The 22,046-nt window shown below is 32.5% G+C and overlaps 1 protein-coding gene and 1 long non-coding RNA gene across 3 annotated transcripts in view; one reads left to right on the top strand and one right to left on the bottom strand.

Annotated features, from left to right (window-relative positions):
- LOC126743612 (octopamine receptor beta-1R-like) overlaps positions 1–22,046 on the bottom strand; it is a 156,275-nt gene that overhangs the window by 35,400 nt on the left and 98,829 nt on the right. For both annotated transcript variants that reach the window (XM_050450792.1, XM_050450801.1), the window contains exon 3: positions 3,031–3,270. In XM_050450792.1, coding sequence (XP_050306749.1) covers positions 3,031–3,270 — 240 coding nt within the window. The remainder of the gene's footprint in view (positions 1–3,030; positions 3,271–22,046) is intronic.
- The window catches only part of LOC126743696 (uncharacterized), a 66,197-nt gene that overhangs the window by 3,846 nt on the left and 40,305 nt on the right, over positions 1–22,046 (top strand). The gene's annotated exons all lie outside the window — the stretch shown is intronic.

The raw sequence follows: 22,046 nt of genomic DNA, 5'->3' as shown, positions 1-22,046 counted from the left end.
TAATGTCCACATAATACAGCGCCACAGAATATACTTGTAATAACCGATCGACTGCACTATTACATACCATCTAAGCGACTGCCTTAATTAATCTTTACGTCATTTGACATTTTTGAGAGTAAACGTTGGTTCTTACTGAACTTACGCTTGGACAGGTTATAATGTGTTGTACCAGGGTGGCAACGGAGCGTTTCTGCGGGACCGTTAAAAACGGATTGTGTATACCCGCACTTACATCAAGAAATTCGACTATTAGGATTTTTTATTGATTTAAGCACATACGATCGGAGTTTATAGATAGCAAAGATAACAGCCACACACACTTTTTCTGTTGTGCTAATATGGTGCTCGTTTTTAATAAGAGGCTTACTTAGGAAATACTCGTAATAGACATGTTTCTCCCCATTTTAAATGTAATAGTATAGCACCGAGTTTAAAATTAAAAGTATTACACTGGATATCAAAAGGAATATCAGAATCTGGACATGAAACGGGAGTTTTAAATAATCTCTATCTCTTACTATAGAAATATTTAAATCAAAATAAAAAAGTTAAATACATCATTCTTGGTGATTGGTATACGTATAATAGCTTTGACCTTCTCAGGGTCTACTAGGAAACAGGACAAGTTGACCGAACAATATTTCAAATACTGTAACTTGTTCTTACAAAAGGTACAGTTATTTCTATTTCGAATTACTATAATTATTTTTTGTCACGTAAAATACGAATACTAATTTGAGAACTTTCTTCAAACAATGGGGTGAAAATTATTATGCTATCCAAATAAACAAATACAGATGTTATAAAATATGAGTGATAGTAGGAAATATCACATATACAATTTTATTATCAAAATTCTAAAATCGGTACAACCTCCTTATCTGGGGGCTTTATTTTCTAGATCTACTCAGCAGCATAATACGAGAAATATTCAAACGAACTTTTTAGTACCTCAATACCGATCAAATTACATGCATCGATCTTTCGCAGTAGAAGATAGTAGATCTTTCTTTCTAGTAGGTGGAATATTTTACCAAATTTTGTAAAAAATTTAAGCTGCCATAAATTTAAAAGTTATGTTATAATCTTTAACTACTCAGGGTTTATCGAATCTTTATTACATTGAGTTTTTGACATTTTGAATTGATATGTTTAGAATAGTTACAGCATCGTGTCTAATTTTTATTGTTTATAATTGACTTGATAAATTGACATTTAAATGATAATACTTTTTATTTAATAAAATTATTCGCGAATTTCTTTCTCTACCGTAGGCCAAGCTTTAATTCTTGTTTTTTGTTTTAGTTAGTTTTTATTAGGGTAATTCCACGTAGATGTTTACATCAACGCAATGGGAAACCAAATGATTTAAAGTATATGATTTTTAAGTTTCTCGGTAGCTTTTTTCATTTTATGTTTTTCCGCCTTTTAATATTATTGATAGAATTTTAAATAAAATTCATGACGATAAGGCTGAGGGTATTGTGGTGCTACTGTCTGAACTTATTATTGGTATCCACGGTTTAAACACTTACTCTTAGAACCAATTAAGCCGCACTCTAAACTTATGTTATCAGCTAGAACCCTTATGGAAACGTATTACCCTGGTTACCGCGAAGTTATCCGCCAAGCATATATATTTCTTAGTAAAAATTTAAAACAATACTTCTCTCACCAAATGATGAAACTGTTTTAGAAATAAGGAGATCTTAACTTTTGAATCATCTTTAAATAACATCTCAACATTTTTAAATTATTTTCAATGGGCGTTTCTTATCAAAATTGCCATAGATCAGCACTAAAAATGTTATTTATGTATAAACCATTTATTTAATTTTCGCGCGCAACTTTAATTTGCAATTAAAAACGATACATCAACATCCGGTATGTGGTTCCATCGCGCAGGAGGATTGGATTGTGCAGAGTACCTTTTGCCAATGGAGATGAATGTAGTACACCCGACTTTTTCTCTTTTTTATACGACACGTTCATCAGGTTGATTAAATCCGTCGCCTTAGCAAGATGTATTAAGACTATTAAGTTAGTGCTATTTTCATCAGGTATAAACACTTTCTAGCCATAGTACACGACATGTTTCCACTTCAGCCTTTTTTGTCGATAGTGATATTAAAACCATTAGAAAGGCTGCAGGGTAGACGGATTAGTCTGTAACTTTTGCAAAGTTGTATTGCAACTCTATGTGTAATACAGATTCTCATAGAAAGAGACTTTTAACTGAATAGATTTGCTTGTGTTTATATGTATATAGATAGGTATAATTTTTTTTATTACATTATTTCCAATTAAAAAATCTAGCTTATATTTTGTTATGTTGTATCATTAGGGAATTAAGGAATTAAGTATATATTTAGTTTATTTGCGTATTTTCTCACATTTTTGCAATAAACAGAACTTTTTTTCTTCATTAATTTAAACTGCTACAGAGTGTTCTATATAAGGACGTGGTTCTTCATATAATAAAGAATAAACTTTCTTAAAGAAAAGTCGTTTAATGTCATGTGGTTGTATAACTTTCTTTCTATTCTTGTCAAACATATAAGTTATATTTAAAGTAATATTATCACACCACACAGTACCTAATACAAAAAAATAGAACTTAACTAAGTAGGTATTTTCTATTTTTGAAAATAGTTGTATGTCAATTATACAGATCTACATTCTGAGGGAAAAATTTAAGTAGCTAGTTTGAAAATTACTAGCTACTTGTTTAAATAGGTCTTATTAAGTTTTACTAAGTTCAGTTATCTATATACTTGACGAATGTAAAACTTTCCATAGAAAGAACTTTAATAAGAAGAGAATGTAACAAAATCTTAAACACAGTGAATCATAAATTATAATTGCTATTAAGGTGCGCGAAATATCGCGTCCCATTTATTTTATTAAATAGCTTCAACTAAATAGCTATAACTTAAGCTGTATAACACCCTAATTTGTGGTAGTATTCAAAAAATGGATGTGAAAATGGTTCTTTTGCTAAATAGAAAAATAAATTTGATTTCTTACCAAAGAAAAAATGGTAGCCAGCAAGTTAAAAAAGCTGATACTATGATCCCCAATGTTCTAGCAGCCTTTCTTTCTCTACGCATTTTATTGCTGGAGCCTGACTCAGTAGGTATCACCTCGTAGCTCTTTTGGCTTTTAAGGTTACCTTCAATAGATGTACGAGTATTGTGAGCCAATATACTAGCTGATATTCCATTAATTTGCAAATGTTTATTAAGCAGAGCAGCTGCTACTTTACTTCTGAAAATAAAAAATAAACCATTTTGATTATTTTATAATTAATAACTGCAATGGTGGGTTTATACTGATAAATAAGATATTCCTATTAAAAATTTTAAAGAAAAAATGATTCCTATAACAGTAAATGTATTGTTATGAAAATCGAATTAAATATTTTTAAACAAAATAAATAGGTATAATGTTATTTCTTTATATAAACATTCAGCGGCTTAACAGGTGCATTAGCTAATAATTTCTAAAGAGCTGAGTATTTTTTGAATTTTTTAGGTCAATAATTTTCGGTTGCTATCTATATTAAAAAAAAAACATTATTTTAAAAAAAAAGTATTAAATGCCATCAAAAATAATAAGTGTCATAACACAAAATTATACACAAGTTGGCAAAATACATTTTTTGTTATTTTAGTAGCGAGTTTTACTCCCTCTTGCACTCATACATTGTTTGACTCTACGATTTATACTGTTAATGAGGTTGTTGAACACTTCTTGGGGGATATTTTCCCCCTCCTCTAAAGTCGAAGTTTAATGTTGGTCATATTTCATTTGTTTAACCTTCTGGTTGTAGTGTAAGTGTAGCTCCAGAGATTAATTGAATTCATGTCTGGAAAATTTGGTAGCCAATCCATTCAATTTGTTCCTTCCTTCTGCAGCGCATTTTGGACAGCCATGGTTTTTATGTGGAGAGGCATTATCATCTATAAACAGAAAATTATCACCTATAGTTTTACCTCTAGATAGCCAAACTATTCCTCTAATAACATTTTCCAAATAAATTAACCCAGTATGAGTGCCATACAGAAGTCCTCCGTATACTATAACACTTTGACGATTACTTGGGTTAATGTTAAGGAAAAAATTTGATTAATCACCACTGATGAAGCCAAAACGACTTTCATCGGAAAACATTGTATTGTGCCACTGGTATTGGTCCAATTGTATATGCGCCCTCACCCACTTCATGTACCTGGCCCTACGCTAAGCAATTAACCTTGATACCTGCAAGGGACGCCTGCACCTTAAACGACCATTCCGAAGACCCCGACGCACTGTTCGACTTGATAAGGGGATCCTATAATTTGTCTGAAAGTGCCTTATACAGGGTGCTCCATTGATCATGTTACAAACTTCTAGGGCAGATAGAAAATGTTAAAAGAAAAACAAAAGTTCATATAAACATGGGTCCGGAAAGCTTCCGCAGGGAGCTAGAGCTCTTTGAAAATAACTTTTAAAAACTAGTTTTTTTTAATAGCTCCGGAACTACTTTAGCTACCGCAACCAATTTTGGGAGGTAAATTATTGTTAGTACGTTTATTCTTTTCAACCTGGAGATTAACTAAATAAAAAAAATATTTACCAGGGGCTTCAGACTCAGGGGGGTATTTGGTAAATTTAGGCCCATATCTTTAAGACTTTAATTTCTGCCCGTTTGGGCATTAGATTTTGATGTTCCTATGCTTTTTACATAAATGAGGTGCTCTTAGTAAAAGTCGGTAAATACACCGTTTTTGTGGAAATTGACTAAAACCAAACTAAGATACAGCACCTGATTTAATTATTTTAATAATAATAATAATGCTAATTCATTGCCACTGTCAGTATTTTTTAAATTTGTCACTGTCAGTATTTTTTACATGATATTAATTCCCTTTTTATTACGGTTAAGTAATGGAAGATTACACTTTTGCTGAATACGCCGATATGCTTTTAATTTATGGGGAAGTTCGATGTAATGGTAGAGCTGCTTCTCGACTATATGAAGAGCGGTTTCCCGAAAGGCGAATCCCAGCTCACACACTTTTTCAAAGGGTCAATCAACGGCTCAGGAGGACTGGCTCCGTTAAAATAAAACGCCAAGATAATGGCGCGCAAAGGAACATCCGAATCCCAGATTTTGAGAAAGAAGTGCTTTAGCGATTTGAAGATAACCCATCAGTAAGTACTCGAGCAGTAGCTGATGCGATGCATGTAAATCATGTTAGGGTATGGAACGTTGTTAAGGAATAGCTTCTTGGGCCCTACCACCTGCAAACGGTGCAATCATTAGGACCCAATGATTTTATGCCCCGCGTGAATTTTTGCCAGTGGTTTCTTGACCGGTGTACAGAAGAACCTCAATTTCCAAAATATGTCCTTTTTACTGACGAGGCTTTATTTACAAAAGAAGGCATTTTTAATTCTAAGAATAATCATGTGTGGAGTGAGGAAAATCCTTATGGTATTCATTTTAGGAGCTATCAACATAAGTTTTCAGTCAATATGTGGGCCAGCATTGTTGGAGAACGCTTAATTGGTCCAATTATGTTGCCTCCTCGTTTAACGGGAAATATTTATTTAAATTTTTTAAGAAATGTACTGCCAGAACTATAAGATGATCTGCCCCTAAATATACGACGGAACTTATGGCTACAACACGATGGAGCGCCAGCTCATTTTTCACTTATTGTCCGCGAGTTTATAAATGAAAATTTTGGAAGGCGCTGGATTGGCCGCGGAGGCCCTGTCACCTGGCCAGCGCGCTCATCAGATTTGACACCCTTAGATTTTTTTCTTTGGGGGCATATGAAAAGTCTCGTATATGAAACTCCAGTCGAGTCAGAAGAAGACCTGGTAGCCAGAATTTCCGCAGCTGCTCAAGTAATCCAAACCACGCCTGATATTTTTAACCACGGCAACCTTAATATTGGTGCATAGATATAATAAATGTATCGATCGTGGCGGCCGGCATTTTGAGCAATTAATATTTTAAGTTTATTTTTGTAATACCAATCTTTAATAAAATTTGTTTACGTATCTAAAATTGTTAATTTGTTGGTTTTTTATTACACTTAAAATCATTTAAACATTTTATGCCTCAAAGTAATTAAATTGACAGTTAATTAATTTGAGTACCAATTTAATAAAGTGGCTACCTTAACTTTTTTTAAACATTTATTTTTTATTTACGCCAATTTTTTTTTTAATTGTTTATTTATAATAATAGGTAATACATTTTTGTATCTCATAACTTGCTTTTCGTCAATTTTCACAAAAACGGTGATATTTACCATTTACCGACTTTTATTAAGAGCACCTTTTTTATGTAAAAAGCATAGGAACATCATAATCTGATGCCCAAACGGGCAGGAAAACGGACAGGAAATTAAAGTCTTAAAGAAATGGACCTAAATTTACCAAATACCCTCCTGATTCTGAAGCCCCTGGTAAATATTTTTTTTTATTTAGTAGGTTCAAAAGAATAAACGTACTAACAATAATTTACCTCCCAAAATTGGTTGCGGTAGCTAAACTAGTTCCGGAGCTATTTAAAAAAAAACTAGTTTTTAAAGGTTATTTTCAAAGAGCTCTAGCTCCCTGAGGAAGCTTTTCCAGATCCATGTTTATATGAAGTTTTGTTTTTCTTTTGACGTTTTCTATCTGCCCTAGAAGTTTGTAACATGATCAACGGAACACCCTGTATATCTAATGACTGTTTGGAAGGGCTTCATATGGGTATATTGTAATAAATAGCGCCCTCCTACATCCTTTCCTGAGCATGGTTTATGAACATGACCATACTCAATATATCGCGAAATCACTCTCGATACTGTACGTTGTATAAATCCTACCTCTCCAGCAATACATCACTTACTCCAACCCTGTTTATGTAGTGTAACAATCCACATTCGATCTTCAGCAGAAAGACGTGCTCCGGGCATAATTTAACAAATAACACTATAATCACAATAGTAAAACTTAAATGTTACTGATATTATTTTGGTCAAATATTTAGTTTGCAATAAATTCCTGTATTTCCATGTATTTTAATGTATTCATTTATGGCCATTCAGTCTTTTCTTATATACAGTATCTGTTTAAAGCTATAACTTATGTATATTTGACTCCAGTAAAATATGTTTTTTATTAAAATGTCAGCTAATCCACTAATTATGCCGCTGAAAAATATATATAATTTTTTTCATTTGTAAAATATTAAAATCTACTATATTAAAAGTTTATAATTGTTAATTTATTTCGGATAGGATTCATATTTAAATTATATTTAAACAAAAAAAAAAACAGTTACCTAAACGCAGTTACCTAGCACAGTTACCTAAACACAGTTACCTAACGCTATTCTGATAGCTATCGTAGCGCTGCGGAGTGGCGAAATGATGCAAAATACAACACCCCACCAGCTGACACTTGCTTATGCTTTAATAATGCGCACTTTCATACATTGAATTTGAACACATTTGATGAATTGGCTAAAGTTGTAAAAAACTGAGAGGGTGTTTGAGTCAGAATATAAATATAGTGTAATGTTTTTTCTGTTCTACGAGGTATGAAATAAAGCACTTAATACACAAAAGAAAATAGTCAACTGATTTCTTACATACGTACAAACTAAACACAATGACTTAAGGCTACCAGAAACACCTATTTACACTATATTTATTTTCTAATATTGATTTTGATTTAAACGTCGCGCCAGTATTCACACTTTTGTTAAATATTGCCGTCGCCTCTTGCCGAGATGTTTTCCGAACCTTTCCTCATGTTATCCAAATCTATCCTGGGAAAGCAAAAGGACAGTATTGCAATGAAATTCAGGAACACTCTTTTATTGACAACGTCAAAAACTCTAACCTAACTCGCATTGACTGTTGTTTGATTGTTTCCAAAACAATCGGGTAAAAACTGACTAAACAATTAAAATTAAATAAAATGTCAGGAAACGCGTACTTTTAAAAGACTCATGGAAAAAAATTCTGTATAAAAATATTTAGAATTTTTTTCATTGTTTTTGCCGAAAGGGACCAATGATTTCAGGAGAATACTGACAGTCCAAGCCACCAAGTATACAAATTCTAGAAAATACAGAGATTTACAATAGTATAACCTAAATTGGGGCAAAAATGAACTACTTAAAAACTAGAAGCTATACGTGAAAATGTTAAACTAAACGTAAGTAGAACCCTAAAGAAACACTACGAATCAACTTTAACTACAAAATATGAATCAAACAGTACAAAAACTAGGAGAATAATTAAGGTATTTACATTTTTATAATACTGCACCCCTCTCAAGTTTGATCGTGCCGATCAATTAACCTCCGGGTCAAACATGGGACCACCTATCATGAGTCATGATAGTGCGCTAACCGTATGATGTTTACAATTTTCATTTTCATTGTCGGATGTCGCTGGATACGGTACACCACGTCGTTGATTCTGGTGACCACGTGGAGATTCTCATGGACAGCTTCAAGAACTTCTGGAATCCGTTTTCCGAATTCTTTTCTTTTCTATCTACTCTTTCCCAGACTCTTTTTAACAATTCATCTTGTATAATCAACGAATTCCATTGAGACCAATAAGCTTTTAGTTCTGGAGATTTGTCAAAAATATATTTCCATTCTGGTTTTGAAATTTCTCGAGGCTTCAGTTCATAAATAAGGCCACTGATCCTGTATTAAGCTAGCTGCTTCCCTCTCTTCAGGACTTTTAAAGACAATACGATTACAAGTGAATATATCTGCATGCTGTTTTCATTCCTTTTTAAGACAATATCTTAATGCAGGGTCTGTTCGATAAGGCAGAATACGATGATGTGTCAGGCGATGGAGCTCTCATTTGACAAAGTAGGGTTAGCTGGAGGTAAGGAGGTGATTGACAGAACCCTGTCAAATATAAAATTAAACGTACCCCTGTATACAGTGCGAGTCTGTAACCTGGAATAAATTCGATAATAAATAAATGGTGTTCGGAAAAACGCTCGGAAATGTCAGTTGCTATTGTTGGTTGCGCTTTTTTCAAAGTAATTTTTTTTATACAGGGTGTGCCATGTAGGCGGGTTTAATACCAACTTTCTTATTTTAAATGGGGGCACCCTATAAATTATTATATTTTTGGATTCCGCACAAAATTCCAAACATTTTGATATATCACATGCCATACTTTTAATTGATTGTTTTTAAGATACAGGGCGATAAAGAAAACGTATTTCATAAATTTAAAGAGGGTTGTTCTAAATCTTTTTCTCTTATAAGTGTTCAAAATGCAAATTTCAAATGTAAAAACCATTTTGAACGGTCCTTATGCATTTTGGAGAAATGTTTGAAATATCCCTATAGGAAAAAATCCAGCAGAGTCAAGTCGGGCGATCTTGGTGGCAATTCAAAAGCTCCTCTCCTGCCAATCCATCTGCCTAGAAAAATAGTATACAGATAGTTTTGAACAGGTCTTGCAAAATGGGGAGGCGCACCATCTTGCTGAAACCAGATGTTTCTATTCGGCATATCAGCTTCTATTAAATCAGGGAATAGAACAGCTAGATTTGGAATTAGTTCTTCTTGTAAAAATTGTAAGTGCCCATTTAAATCTTCTTCGAAGAAAATTGGGCCTATAACTTGCTGACCTAAAATTTATGCCCAATCATTTACTTTTTCTGGGTGTTGGGTATAGCCTTGCCTCAACCAACATGGACTTTCTTGTGCCTAATAACGGCAATTTTGATGATTTACGTCGCCGTTCAAGCATAAATGTCGACTCATCGGAAAAGAGAATGTTTTCTGTAATAAGATTATTATTCTGCATTAATTCCATAAATTGTTCATAAAATGCAATTCTTCTATCTGCATCCATCTCATTGAGTTTCTTGAGAGTTGTAAGTTTATAGGGATGAAATTTTTCTGCTTCAAGAACCCTTACTACTGAAGAAGACTGGCTCACTTCCAATTCGCGCGCTACCTGCCTAGTGGGAATATCAGGATTTTCTTCAATGGCTAATAACACATTAATTTTGGCGTCTTCATTAAGCGCAGATCGACGAGAACTAGTTATTGTTCTTACGTGTTCATTTTCCCAAAACTGTTTTTTAATCTTGCTTATAGTACTTTGAGATATGGGTGGTAAATCAGGATCCTTCCGTCTGAATATATGCAAAACTTCATTTTGAGTTCTTGTTCTATCTCCCTACCCAATCATCATTAAAATTTCAATCTTGTGCTTTTCACTTAAATAGCTCATTTTGTAAAAAAAATTGATAGAAACTTAAATCGGATTATCCGACAGTAAAGGCACGTCTTGTTACAATGTCAAAATTATAAAAATGCCACATTCTTATAGGACATTCATAAAATACATTACATTTTTTTTATGTTATTAGGGTGAATTAGGGTGGTTCGATTTGAAATAAAAGTAGTGTATCATTGATACAACTAATTATGAATTATACTATTTTGAATAGTTTAAAATATTAACCTATTTTTTTAAGATTTATGTTTAAGATTTATATTTAACTTATTTCTTGTTTATGATTGATGAATGTATACTAAAAATTTGAAATTTTACTTTTATTGCCAAATTTATTTTGATATGAAGAAATCGAATGATTGAGTTGAATTTTAGCGTAGTACTATGCACCTTCAACTCAAATTACTTCATAAAAATAGTTCTACCTCAAGCAATTCATATTTTAGGAGCTTTTGTAAAAGGTAACGGGATAACATATGTAAAGTATTAAAGTTTAGTTTATATTCTGTATATAATATGCTTTAATATTTTGCATAATATTTATAGTTTTGGTTCTATCTAAATAAGAAGTTTGCCTAAAAAAAAACTAAATTACTGCATTTTTTATATAATTTTTTCTGCAAATATTCTTATATCATCAATTACTTAATATCTATGTACTACATTATTATCACTTAATTGCATTTTACTTAATACCATTATCACAATAAATGTATAAACATTTGTCTCTATGCAAAATAAACCAGACATTTTTTTAAGGAAAGGCACTTGTAAGGTTGCATGTGATTTCTAAGCTTTTGTTTATAAAAGACAGAGACATAAAACTCATAATTATATTTTGTGTAGGTATTTACTTAGTAGCAGTCATGCTTTAACAAAAAATGTGACAACATAGTCAGCTCCACAAATTAAGAAAGGTTGCGATGGAGTTATTCTGTTAACGCAAGTTTCTCTACTAATATATTAACTGTCAGTCGTCAGTGGGCTTACTTTGAAGCAAACGATACAAATTTTAAAAACTCACTCAAACTCAAAACTCAAACTTATTTCTGCCAGCAATAAGCTAAAATCAAATTCAAATATTAGCCAATAGAGCTTGGGCAATGTAAGCTAGCATGAAGCAATTTGCTATGCTTATAAGTAATTACAAGTTTTGTTAATAAATGCCCCTTTATAAAGTTTTGCAGGATGTTTAAGAGTGTAGTCAAATTCAGATTTATTTAACCGTCCATCCCCAATCAGAAGATTGTCTTTATTAAGAAATACATTCAAGTGCCATTTTTTTGCAATATTTAATAGTCTAAATAGAAATATGTAAAAATTAGATGTAACATTACGATTGTGTCAAAGCTTTGTTGGTCTGCTAATTCATTCTTTCTTTAATTCTTCGTTCAATTAATAAAGTAAAGTTTGTTCTATAGAAATACAGTGTGAAACCTTTTAGCATATAATAAGAGTTTTTAAAAGCAAGTTCAATCCCTTTTGTACTTAATTGGCGCAGCGAAGCTTCTCCGTTACTTTATTATTGTTTCTTATAAGTGGATCTTCAAGCCGACTATTCATAAGGCAAATCCAGGAACTATTACTTACTACAAGCTTTATAGATTCCTTAATTGTTGTGTAAAGAATTACTTAATTTTCATTTTCATATTCTATGTTTCTATTTTATGCCTAAAAAAGTTATTGACCTAACATAATACATGTGAACAAATATAATTACCATATCATTACCTTTTAAACAATTATATGATAGGCTACATAAATATGATACAAGTCTCTGGCAGCGTATATGGATCACATTCGAATTTTTAAACAGCTTAAAGAAGTAAACTTGAAATTCAACAAAATAAGTCTATTAAAATCGAAGACATTTAACGTTACTTCATGCCGAAGAGCCAAAAAGAAATCACAGCCTTCTTATAATTAAATGTTGTGTCCTATTTTATTAAATCTCAAGTTTAAAAACTAATTAATCAAAGACTTAGGTTTCTATGATCGCGTTGGAAAATGTACTATCGTGTAATAACTCAACTGAAAGAAATTATTCTTCTATAAAAAACTTTAAAAAACTTTTTGCCATTGTTGATTTAAAAAAAAACTGTCGACCCTCTATGGCCAAAAATTCCTAATAGAAAGTAATCACAACCCCTTACTTTGCCTTTTTAATATCAAAGCGCCCAATTCTTGACTGAATTCAATGGAAATTCAAACTGGACGAATTTATTTTGAAATTAAATGTAAAAGAGGGAAAGACACTTTTGTAGCCCTAGCCCATTCTCTCATTAATATTATTATCAATAAAAATAATGACCGAGCACCCACCCCCAAGCAAACGTTGATAACTCAGTTGCTAATATTTGTGAATATGAATAATTTGCAAAATATTTTATTAATTATGTTACTAGTAGTCGAAATTTAGGGAGAACGCTAACAATGTAATAGTAAAGTCACGTTATACGCATAAAGGGCATCATTCAAAGAAATAACAGAGTACACAAGTACTATATCTTTTCTATTAGCATTAAATCAACTTGCAGTTTTGTTATAAATTCCTTCTTTATTACGATGATGATAGTTAAAACGATAAAAGAGAAATAGAATCCAAATAGTCCTGCATAAACTCATACGTTTGCAATAATATGGAATTTTTGTAAAGTAAATTTTTAAGTTAAGTAGTTAAACGAGTAGAAACGAGTTAAACACATGGAATTAGAAAGATATAATTCCTTAGAAAGGAAATAGGCAACAACGTTCTACTATACTTTGACTTAAAAGCCATTTCATTCTAGAAGTTTTTTTTTCGGATTTCATTATTCCTCGTTTATGAGAGTTGAGCAGAGGCACAGACAGAAGTAAACACAAGACCCCAAGCGCACGTAAACTTTAATGAATCGAAAGCACCAACGGCGGAATTCAAAAACGTTAATTCGCCCCCTATTGTCAGGGGGGGGCCAAACCACCGCCGCCTTCTCGAACGAAGAAGACGAGAGATGGACAGCTTGAACGGCTACCTGACCCATGAGTCCACCAAGAGCGAAGACAAAAGAACTAAGAAAAGACAAAAAGAGCAGGGTGTCTTCAGGAGGCTATCGCACTCCCATAAACCTGAAAAACCAGCTCCTAGCACTTTAAAAATAAGCCCAACAACTGCCAATCCTCGAAAATCCCTCTCCAGTCCTGTACCGCCTCTGGACGAGGTTGAGGATCCCATCGCGGGTCGAACACTCTTCTAGGACGAGAAATTTGGACTAGCTGAACAGATGAATCGTAAACTCAAGAATGAAATACATGCCAGGGACATGAAGCTTCTTAAACAAGAGAAAAAATTCATCAAACTAAAGGAGAAAAATAAACTTTTTACCTTTAGACTGGATATAATATATTGAATAATAGAAAATTTAACCGGTGAAAACAAAAGCTTTAAGCAAAACATCACTGACTTGTGTATCCGACTCGAGGAAGCGGAAAAAACCGTAAAGACTTGATCACTTACGGCTCAATTGAAGATGCTGCAGGCGCAGGCCTCCCCAAAAAAAACCAAAACAAATTGAAAAAAAGAACTACGGAAAAGGCGGAGTCTACACAAGGCGAGGAAATGCACCTGTCCAAACCCGAAAATATTGAAATCAATGTAGCCGGGAGTCTGCCTCTTTAGTATCACTAGTTGCAAGCAACAATAAAAATAGCGAGCATAACAGGGGCATTGTAGATTCTAAAAACCCCCTGTACATGCCGCTAAATAACCTATCCCTTGAGGGTAAGAGAAAAGGCGGCAAGTAAAGCATCTTAAAAGTGTTTTGAGAGACACATGAAACTGAGCAGCTAAATATTTATTAAAAACAGATAATAAAATACACATATCAAAAGTACAAAAAGAAACGCTGAGCTTGGCGCTTTATCTAAAAACCATATCCGCAAGACGATAAAAAACTTACTAGACTCTTCAAGAAAAGGAAGATGGAATTTTGCTAATCCTTTTTTGAACAGGATAGAAAATTAAACCTTATTCTTAGAGCTTCAAAGAGGAATTATACTCATTGGACGTTGAACCTAAGAAAATGGGGTGGTTTAACACTGGCCCCAGCCGTAGAAGAAAAACGGATCGCATTAGACTCCTGGTGCACCAAAATCCAGGAAGATATACCTCATACAGGGTGATTGATGGTTGCTGGTATCTTTTAGACGTTTACGGATAACGGAAAATAGAATTTTTTTGAAAATTTGGCATCATGGGTTTTAGTCAACGATTAAAAATATTTTGAGCAATACAGCGTTGCCGCTTATAACAAAAAGTAGTAGCAACTTTGTTATTTAAGAAGAATACCCTGTATATTATTTTATTTTCTGATCCGCTTATAACGCTTTATGATTAATTTTGTATAAGGTATTGCCATACTTGTTTTCAGTAGTTTTCGAAAAATTATTATTTTAATTAATTACTTTCTTTATTTTTTGACTAAAACATAGCTCCAAATAAATTTTTATTATAACGGCACTGAAATGCACAGAAAATTGAAATTATGAGCGTAATTTACGGAAGAATTGTGCATTAGTCTTCACTATAAAAGATGTCTTCTACATTATACAGGGTTAGTCAAAATTAGTGATCTTACTGCTAGACACAAAAATTGTGAAAAGTGCATTTGCAAAAGTTTTCCAACATCCTGTATATTATAACATTCTAAAAGGAAATTTAAATCCCTTTCTAACGAGGTATCATGCTCCTATATCTATAATTATGCAGAATAATAAGATTATTATTCTGCATTAATTCCATAAATTGTTCATAAAATGCAATTCTTCTATCTGCATCCATCTCATTGAGTTTCTTGAGAGTTGTAAGTTTATAGGGATGAAATTTTTCTGCTTCAAGAACCCTTACTACTGAAGAAGACTGGCTCACTTCCAATTCGCGCGCTACCTGCCTAGTGGGAATATCAGGATTTTCTTCAATGGCTAATAACACATTAATTTTGGCGTCTTCATTAAGCGCAGATCGACGAGAACTAGTTATTGTTCTTACGTGTTCATTTTCCCAAAACTGTTTTTTAATCTTGCTTATAGTACTTTGAGATATGGGTGGTAAATCAGGATCCTTCCGTCTGAATATATGCAAAACTTCATTTTGAGTTCTTGTTCTATCTCCCTACCCAATCATCATTAAAATTTCAATCTTGTGCTTTTCACTTAAATAGCTCATTTTGTAAAAAAAATTGATAGAAACTTAAATCGGATTATCCGACAGTAAAGGCACGTCTTGTTACAATGTCAAAATTATAAAAATGCCACATTCTTATAGGACATTCATAAAATACATTACATTTTTTTTATGTTATTAGGGTGAATTAGGGTGGTTCGATTTGAAATAAAAGTAGTGTATCATTGATACAACTAATTATGAATTATACTATTTTGAATAGTTTAAAATATTAACCTATTTTTTTAAGATTTATGTTTAAGATTTATATTTAACTTATTTCTTGTTTATGATTGATGAATGTATACTAAAAATTTGAAATTTTACTTTTATTGCCAAATTTATTTTGATATGAAGAAATCGAATGATTGAGTTGAATTTTAGCGTAGTACTATGCACCTTCAACTCAAATTACTTCATAAAAATAGTTCTACCTCAAGCAATTCATATTTTAGGAGCTTTTGTAAAAGGTAACGGGATAACATATGTAAAGTATTAAAGTTTAGTTTATATTCTGTATATAATATGCTTTAATATTTTGCATAATATTTATAGTTTTGGTTCTATCTAAATAAGAAGTTTGCCTAAAAAAAAAACTAAATTACTGCATTTTTTATATAATTTTTTCTGCAAATATTCTTATATCATCAATTACTTAATATCTATGTACTACATTATTATCACTTAATTGCATTTTACTTAATACCATTATCACAATAAATGTATAAACATTTGTCTCTATGCAAAATAAACCAGACATTTTTTTAAGGAAAGGCACTTGTAAGGTTGCATGTGATTTCTAAGCTTTTGTTTATAAAAGACAGAGACATAAAACTCATAATTATATTTTGTGTAGGTATTTACTTAGTAGCAGTCATGCTTTAACAAAAAATGTGACAACATAGTCAGCTCCACAAATTAAGAAAGGTTGCGATGGAGTTATTCTGTTAACGCAAGTTTCTCTACTAATATATTAACTGTCAGTCGTCAGTGGGCTTACTTTGAAGCAAACGATACAAATTTTAAAAACTCACTCAAACTCAAAACTCAAACTTATTTCTGCCAGCAATAAGCTAAAATCAAATTCAAATATTAGCCAATAGAGCTTGGGCAATGTAAGCTAGCATGAAGCAATTTGCTATGCTTATAAGTAATTACAAGTTTTGTTAATAAATGCCCCTTTATAAAGTTTTGCAGGATGTTTAAGAGTGTAGTCAAATTCAGATTTATTTAACCGTCCATCCCCAATCAGAAGATTGTCTTTATTAAGAAATACATTCAAGTGCCATTTTTTTGCAATATTTAATAGTCTAAATAGAAATATGTAAAAATTAGATGTAACATTACGATTGTGTCAAAGCTTTGTTGGTCTGCTAATTCATTCTTTCTTTAATTCTTCGTTCAATTAATAAAGTAAAGTTTGTTCTATAGAAATACAGTGTGAAACCTTTTAGCATATAATAAGAGTTTTTAAAAGCAAGTTCAATCCCTTTTGTACTTAATTGGCGCAGCGAAGCTTCTCCGTTACTTTATTATTGTTTCTTATAAGTGGATCTTCAAGCCGACTATTCATAAGGCAAATCCAGGAACTATTACTTACTACAAGCTTTATAGATTCCTTAATTGTTGTGTAAAGAATTACTTAATTTTCATTTTCATATTCTATGTTTCTATTTTATGCCTAAAAAAGTTATTGACCTAACATAATACATGTGAACAAATATAATTACCATATCATTACCTTTTAAACAATTATATGATAGGCTACATAAATATGATACAAGTCTCTGGCAGCGTATATGGATCACATTCGAATTTTTAAACAGCTTAAAGAAGTAAACTTGAAATTCAACAAAATAAGTCTATTAAAATCGAAGACATTTAACGTTACTTCATGCCGAAGAGCCAAAAAGAAATCACAGCCTTCTTATAATTAAATGTTGTGTCCTATTTTATTAAATCTCAAGTTTAAAAACTAATTAATCAAAGACTTAGGTTTCTATGATCGCGTTGGAAAATGTACTATCGTGTAATAACTCAACTGAAAGAAATTATTCTTCTATAAAAAACTTTAAAAAACTTTTTGCCATTGTTGATTTAAAAAAAAACTGTCGACCCTCTATGGCCAAAAATTCCTAATAGAAAGTAATCACAACCCCTTACTTTGCCTTTTTAATATCAAAGCGCCCAATTCTTGACTGAATTCAATGGAAATTCAAACTGGACGAATTTATTTTGAAATTAAATGTAAAAGAGGGAAAGACACTTTTGTAGCCCTAGCCCATTCTCTCATTAATATTATTATCAATAAAAATAATGACCGAGCACCCACCCCCAAGCAAACGTTGATAACTCAGTTGCTAATATTTGTGAATATGAATAATTTGCAAAATATTTTATTAATTATGTTACTAGTAGTCGAAATTTAGGGAGAACGCTAACAATGTAATAGTAAAGTCACGTTATACGCATAAAGGGCATCATTCAAAGAAATAACAGAGTACACAAGTACTATATCTTTTCTATTAGCATTAAATCAACTTGCAGTTTTGTTATAAATTCCTTCTTTATTACGATGATGATAGTTAAAACGATAAAAGAGAAATAGAATCCAAATAGTCCTGCATAAACTCATACGTTTGCAATAATATGGAATTTTTGTAAAGTAAATTTTTAAGTTAAGTAGTTAAACGAGTAGAAACGAGTTAAACACATGGAATTAGAAAGATATAATTCCTTAGAAAGGAAATAGGCAACAACGTTCTACTATACTTTGACTTAAAAGCCATTTCATTCTAGAAGTTTTTTTTTCGGATTTCATTATTCCTCGTTTATGAGAGTTGAGCAGAGGCACAGACAGAAGTAAACACAAGACCCCAAGCGCACGTAAACTTTAATGAATCGAAAGCACCAACGGCGGAATTCAAAAACGTTAATTCGCCCCCTATTGTCAGGGGGGGGCCAAACCACCGCCGCCTTCTCGAACGAAGAAGACGAGAGATGGACAGCTTGAACGGCTACCTGACCCATGAGTCCACCAAGAGCGAAGACAAAAGAACTAAGAAAAGACAAAAAGAGCAGGGTGTCTTCAGGAGGCTATCGCACTCCCATAAACCTGAAAAACCAGCTCCTAGCACTTTAAAAATAAGCCCAACAACTGCCAATCCTCGAAAATCCCTCTCCAGTCCTGTACCGCCTCTGGACGAGGTTGAGGATCCCATCGCGGGTCGAACACTCTTCTAGGACGAGAAATTTGGACTAGCTGAACAGATGAATCGTAAACTCAAGAATGAAATACATGCCAGGGACATGAAGCTTCTTAAACAAGAGAAAAAATTCATCAAACTAAAGGAGAAAAATAAACTTTTTACCTTTAGACTGGATATAATATATTGAATAATAGAAAATTTAACCGGTGAAAACAAAAGCTTTAAGCAAAACATCACTGACTTGTGTATCCGACTCGAGGAAGCGGAAAAAACCGTAAAGACTTGATCACTTACGGCTCAATTGAAGATGCTGCAGGCGCAGGCCTCCCCAAAAAAAACCAAAACAAATTGAAAAAAAGAACTACGGAAAAGGCGGAGTCTACACAAGGCGAGGAAATGCACCTGTCCAAACCCGAAAATATTGAAATCAATGTAGCCGGGAGTCTGCCTCTTTAGTATCACTAGTTGCAAGCAACAATAAAAATAGCGAGCATAACAGGGGCATTGTAGATTCTAAAAACCCCCTGTACATGCCGCTAAATAACCTATCCCTTGAGGGTAAGAGAAAAGGCGGCAAGTAAAGCATCTTAAAAGTGTTTTGAGAGACACATGAAACTGAGCAGCTAAATATTTATTAAAAACAGATAATAAAATACACATATCAAAAGTACAAAAAGAGACGCTGAGCTTGGCGCTTTATCTAAAAACCATATCCGCAAGACGATAAAAAACTTACTAGACTCTTCAAGAAAAGGAAGATGGAATTTTGCTAATCCTTTTTTGAACAGGATAGAAAATTAAACCTTATTCTTAGAGCTTCAAAGAGGAATTATACTCATTGGACGTTGAACCTAAGAAAATGGGGTGGTTTAACACTGGCCCCAGCCGTAGAAGAAAAACGGATCGCATTAGACTCCTGGTGCACCAAAATCCAGGAAGATATACCTCATACAGGGTGATTGATGGTTGCTGGTATCTTTTAGACGTTTACGGATAACGGAAAATAGAATTTTTTTGAAAATTTGGCATCATGGGTTTTAGTCAACGATTAAAAATATTTTGAGCAATACAGCGTTGCCGCTTATAACAAAAAGTAGTAGCAACTTTGTTATTTAAGAAGAATACCCTGTATATTATTTTATTTTCTGATCCGCTTATAACGCTTTATGATTAATTTTGTATAAGGTATTGCCATACTTGTTTTCAGTAGTTTTCGAAAAATTATTATTTTAATTAATTACTTTCTTTATTTTTTGACTAAAACATAGCTCCAAATAAATTTTTATTATAACGGCACTGAAATGCACAGAAAATTGAAATTATGAGCGTAATTTACGGAAGAATTGTGCATTAGTCTTCACTATAAAAGATGTCTTCTACATTATACAGGGTTAGTCAAAATTAGTGATCTTACTGCTAGACACAAAAATTGTGAAAAGTGCATTTGCAAAAGTTTTCCAACATCCTGTATATTATAACATTCTAAAAGGAAATTTAAATCCCTTTCTAACGAGGTATCATGCTCCTATATCTAAGTAGTTCGGTTTTTAAAATAAAAGGAGGTTGTAAAAATTAAAATATTTTGACATATTTGCCTTACGCGGCCATAAAAGGACATGACCAAATAATGCTAAGCTATGGACGTTTGACAGCTACATTAAGTTGATTAATAATAGTAATATACGTGGGTATGTTTCTTTAAAATAGCTACCTATAAATTAATTAAAATGGAAAAAAATAGTTATTCAAATGAACTGAATGAATGAATGAAAAAAATAGTTGTTCATATTCATGGACAATGTGACAAAATTGTAACAAGAACATGCCAAAAGTTCAACGAAATATATCCTAATTTACAAAAAATGGATAAGATAAAATTTGTGCAATAACAAAATAACTTTATAACAACAATTTGTTTCATAGCTTAAGAATGATTTAATGAATTATCCTAAGAATATAAGTAATTTACAATACATTTTTAAAATGTTTGCCATTGACTTCTAAGCACTTCCTGAAACAAAATCCTGCGTTGTACAGCATGTCTTGTCAATGCTTGTATTTTAGAAGGATCTTGTTGACCAATGCAATTGATAAGTCGTTGACGTAGTTCCTGTTTACTGTTTACCGGTATTTTGTATACCATTTGCTTCAAATTACCCCAAAAGTAAAAATAAAGTGTGACTATCTCATGATCCCAAACGCCTAAACCAGCGGTCATCGAATTTCTCAAATAACTCACGTGTCACCTTCTCAGTGCAATGAGCGAGTGTCCCATCCAATTGGAACCAGCAAGTGCGATAATCTTCAAACGTTAAATTTTCCAGAAAATCTTCTACTCTTTCACATTTCGTTAAACTTTTTGCGTATACTAGCTACAATTTTATCACATTGCCCATGAATAATAAATAGATTCATCAAAACTTATTTAAATAACTATTTATTTCCATTTGACTTAATTTTGAGGTAGCTATTTTAAAGAAACACCCACGTATATTACTATTATTGATCAACTTAATGTAACTGTCAAACGTCAATAACTTAGCATTATTTGGTCATGACCTTTCATAGCCGCGTAAGGCAAATATGTCAAAATATTCTGATTTTTATAGAAAATTGCTTTTATTTCAGAAACTGCTTATTTCGAACTACTTAGATATACAAACATGATACCTTGTGAGGAAAGGATTTTAATTTTTTCTTTTAAAATATGTTAAAATATACTGTGATACTATCTAAAAAAAATACACATATCACAATTTTTGTATCTAGCAGTAAAATCACTAATTTTGAGCAACTTTGTATAACGTAGAACAAATTTTTATAGTGAAAACTAATCTAGAATACTTCCGTAAATTACGTTTATAATTTTATGTTTTGGTCAAAAAATAAAGAAAATAATTAATTTCTCGAAAACCACTAAAGATAGGTATAAGAATAACATTTACAAAAGCAATCATAAAGTGATAGCGGATCGAAAAAGAAAATAATATACATAACACCTGCACAGTGCTGCAATTGCGGTGGCGACCATCCGGCAAGCTATTGACCCCAGCCGTAGAAGAAAAACGGATCTCATTAGATTCAGGGTGCACCATAAACCAGGAAGATATACCTTTTATATAGATATAAGGTGGATACACTCCTTAACATCAGAGTACGTGTTCAGGAATATGGATACGCCATGAGTAATTGCAATGCTAAACCGCGTTGCATAAAATTCAAGGGTGAGCATCTCTATAAAGAGTGCACAGCTCTGCAATTGTGGTGGCGACCATCCGGCAAGCTATTGGCTGCTACAGAAAAAAAACTCCCGACCCGGGCTACAAAAACTCTGCAAGAGTCTGTTATGGACGTTTT

Source organism: Anthonomus grandis, chromosome 1, assembly GCF_022605725.1.
Source record: "Anthonomus grandis grandis chromosome 1, icAntGran1.3, whole genome shotgun sequence".
Taxonomy (NCBI): Eukaryota; Metazoa; Arthropoda; class Insecta; order Coleoptera; family Curculionidae; genus Anthonomus; species Anthonomus grandis.
The sequence above is the reverse complement of the archived record's forward strand: the minus strand, read 5'-3'. Positions and strand labels throughout refer to the sequence as shown.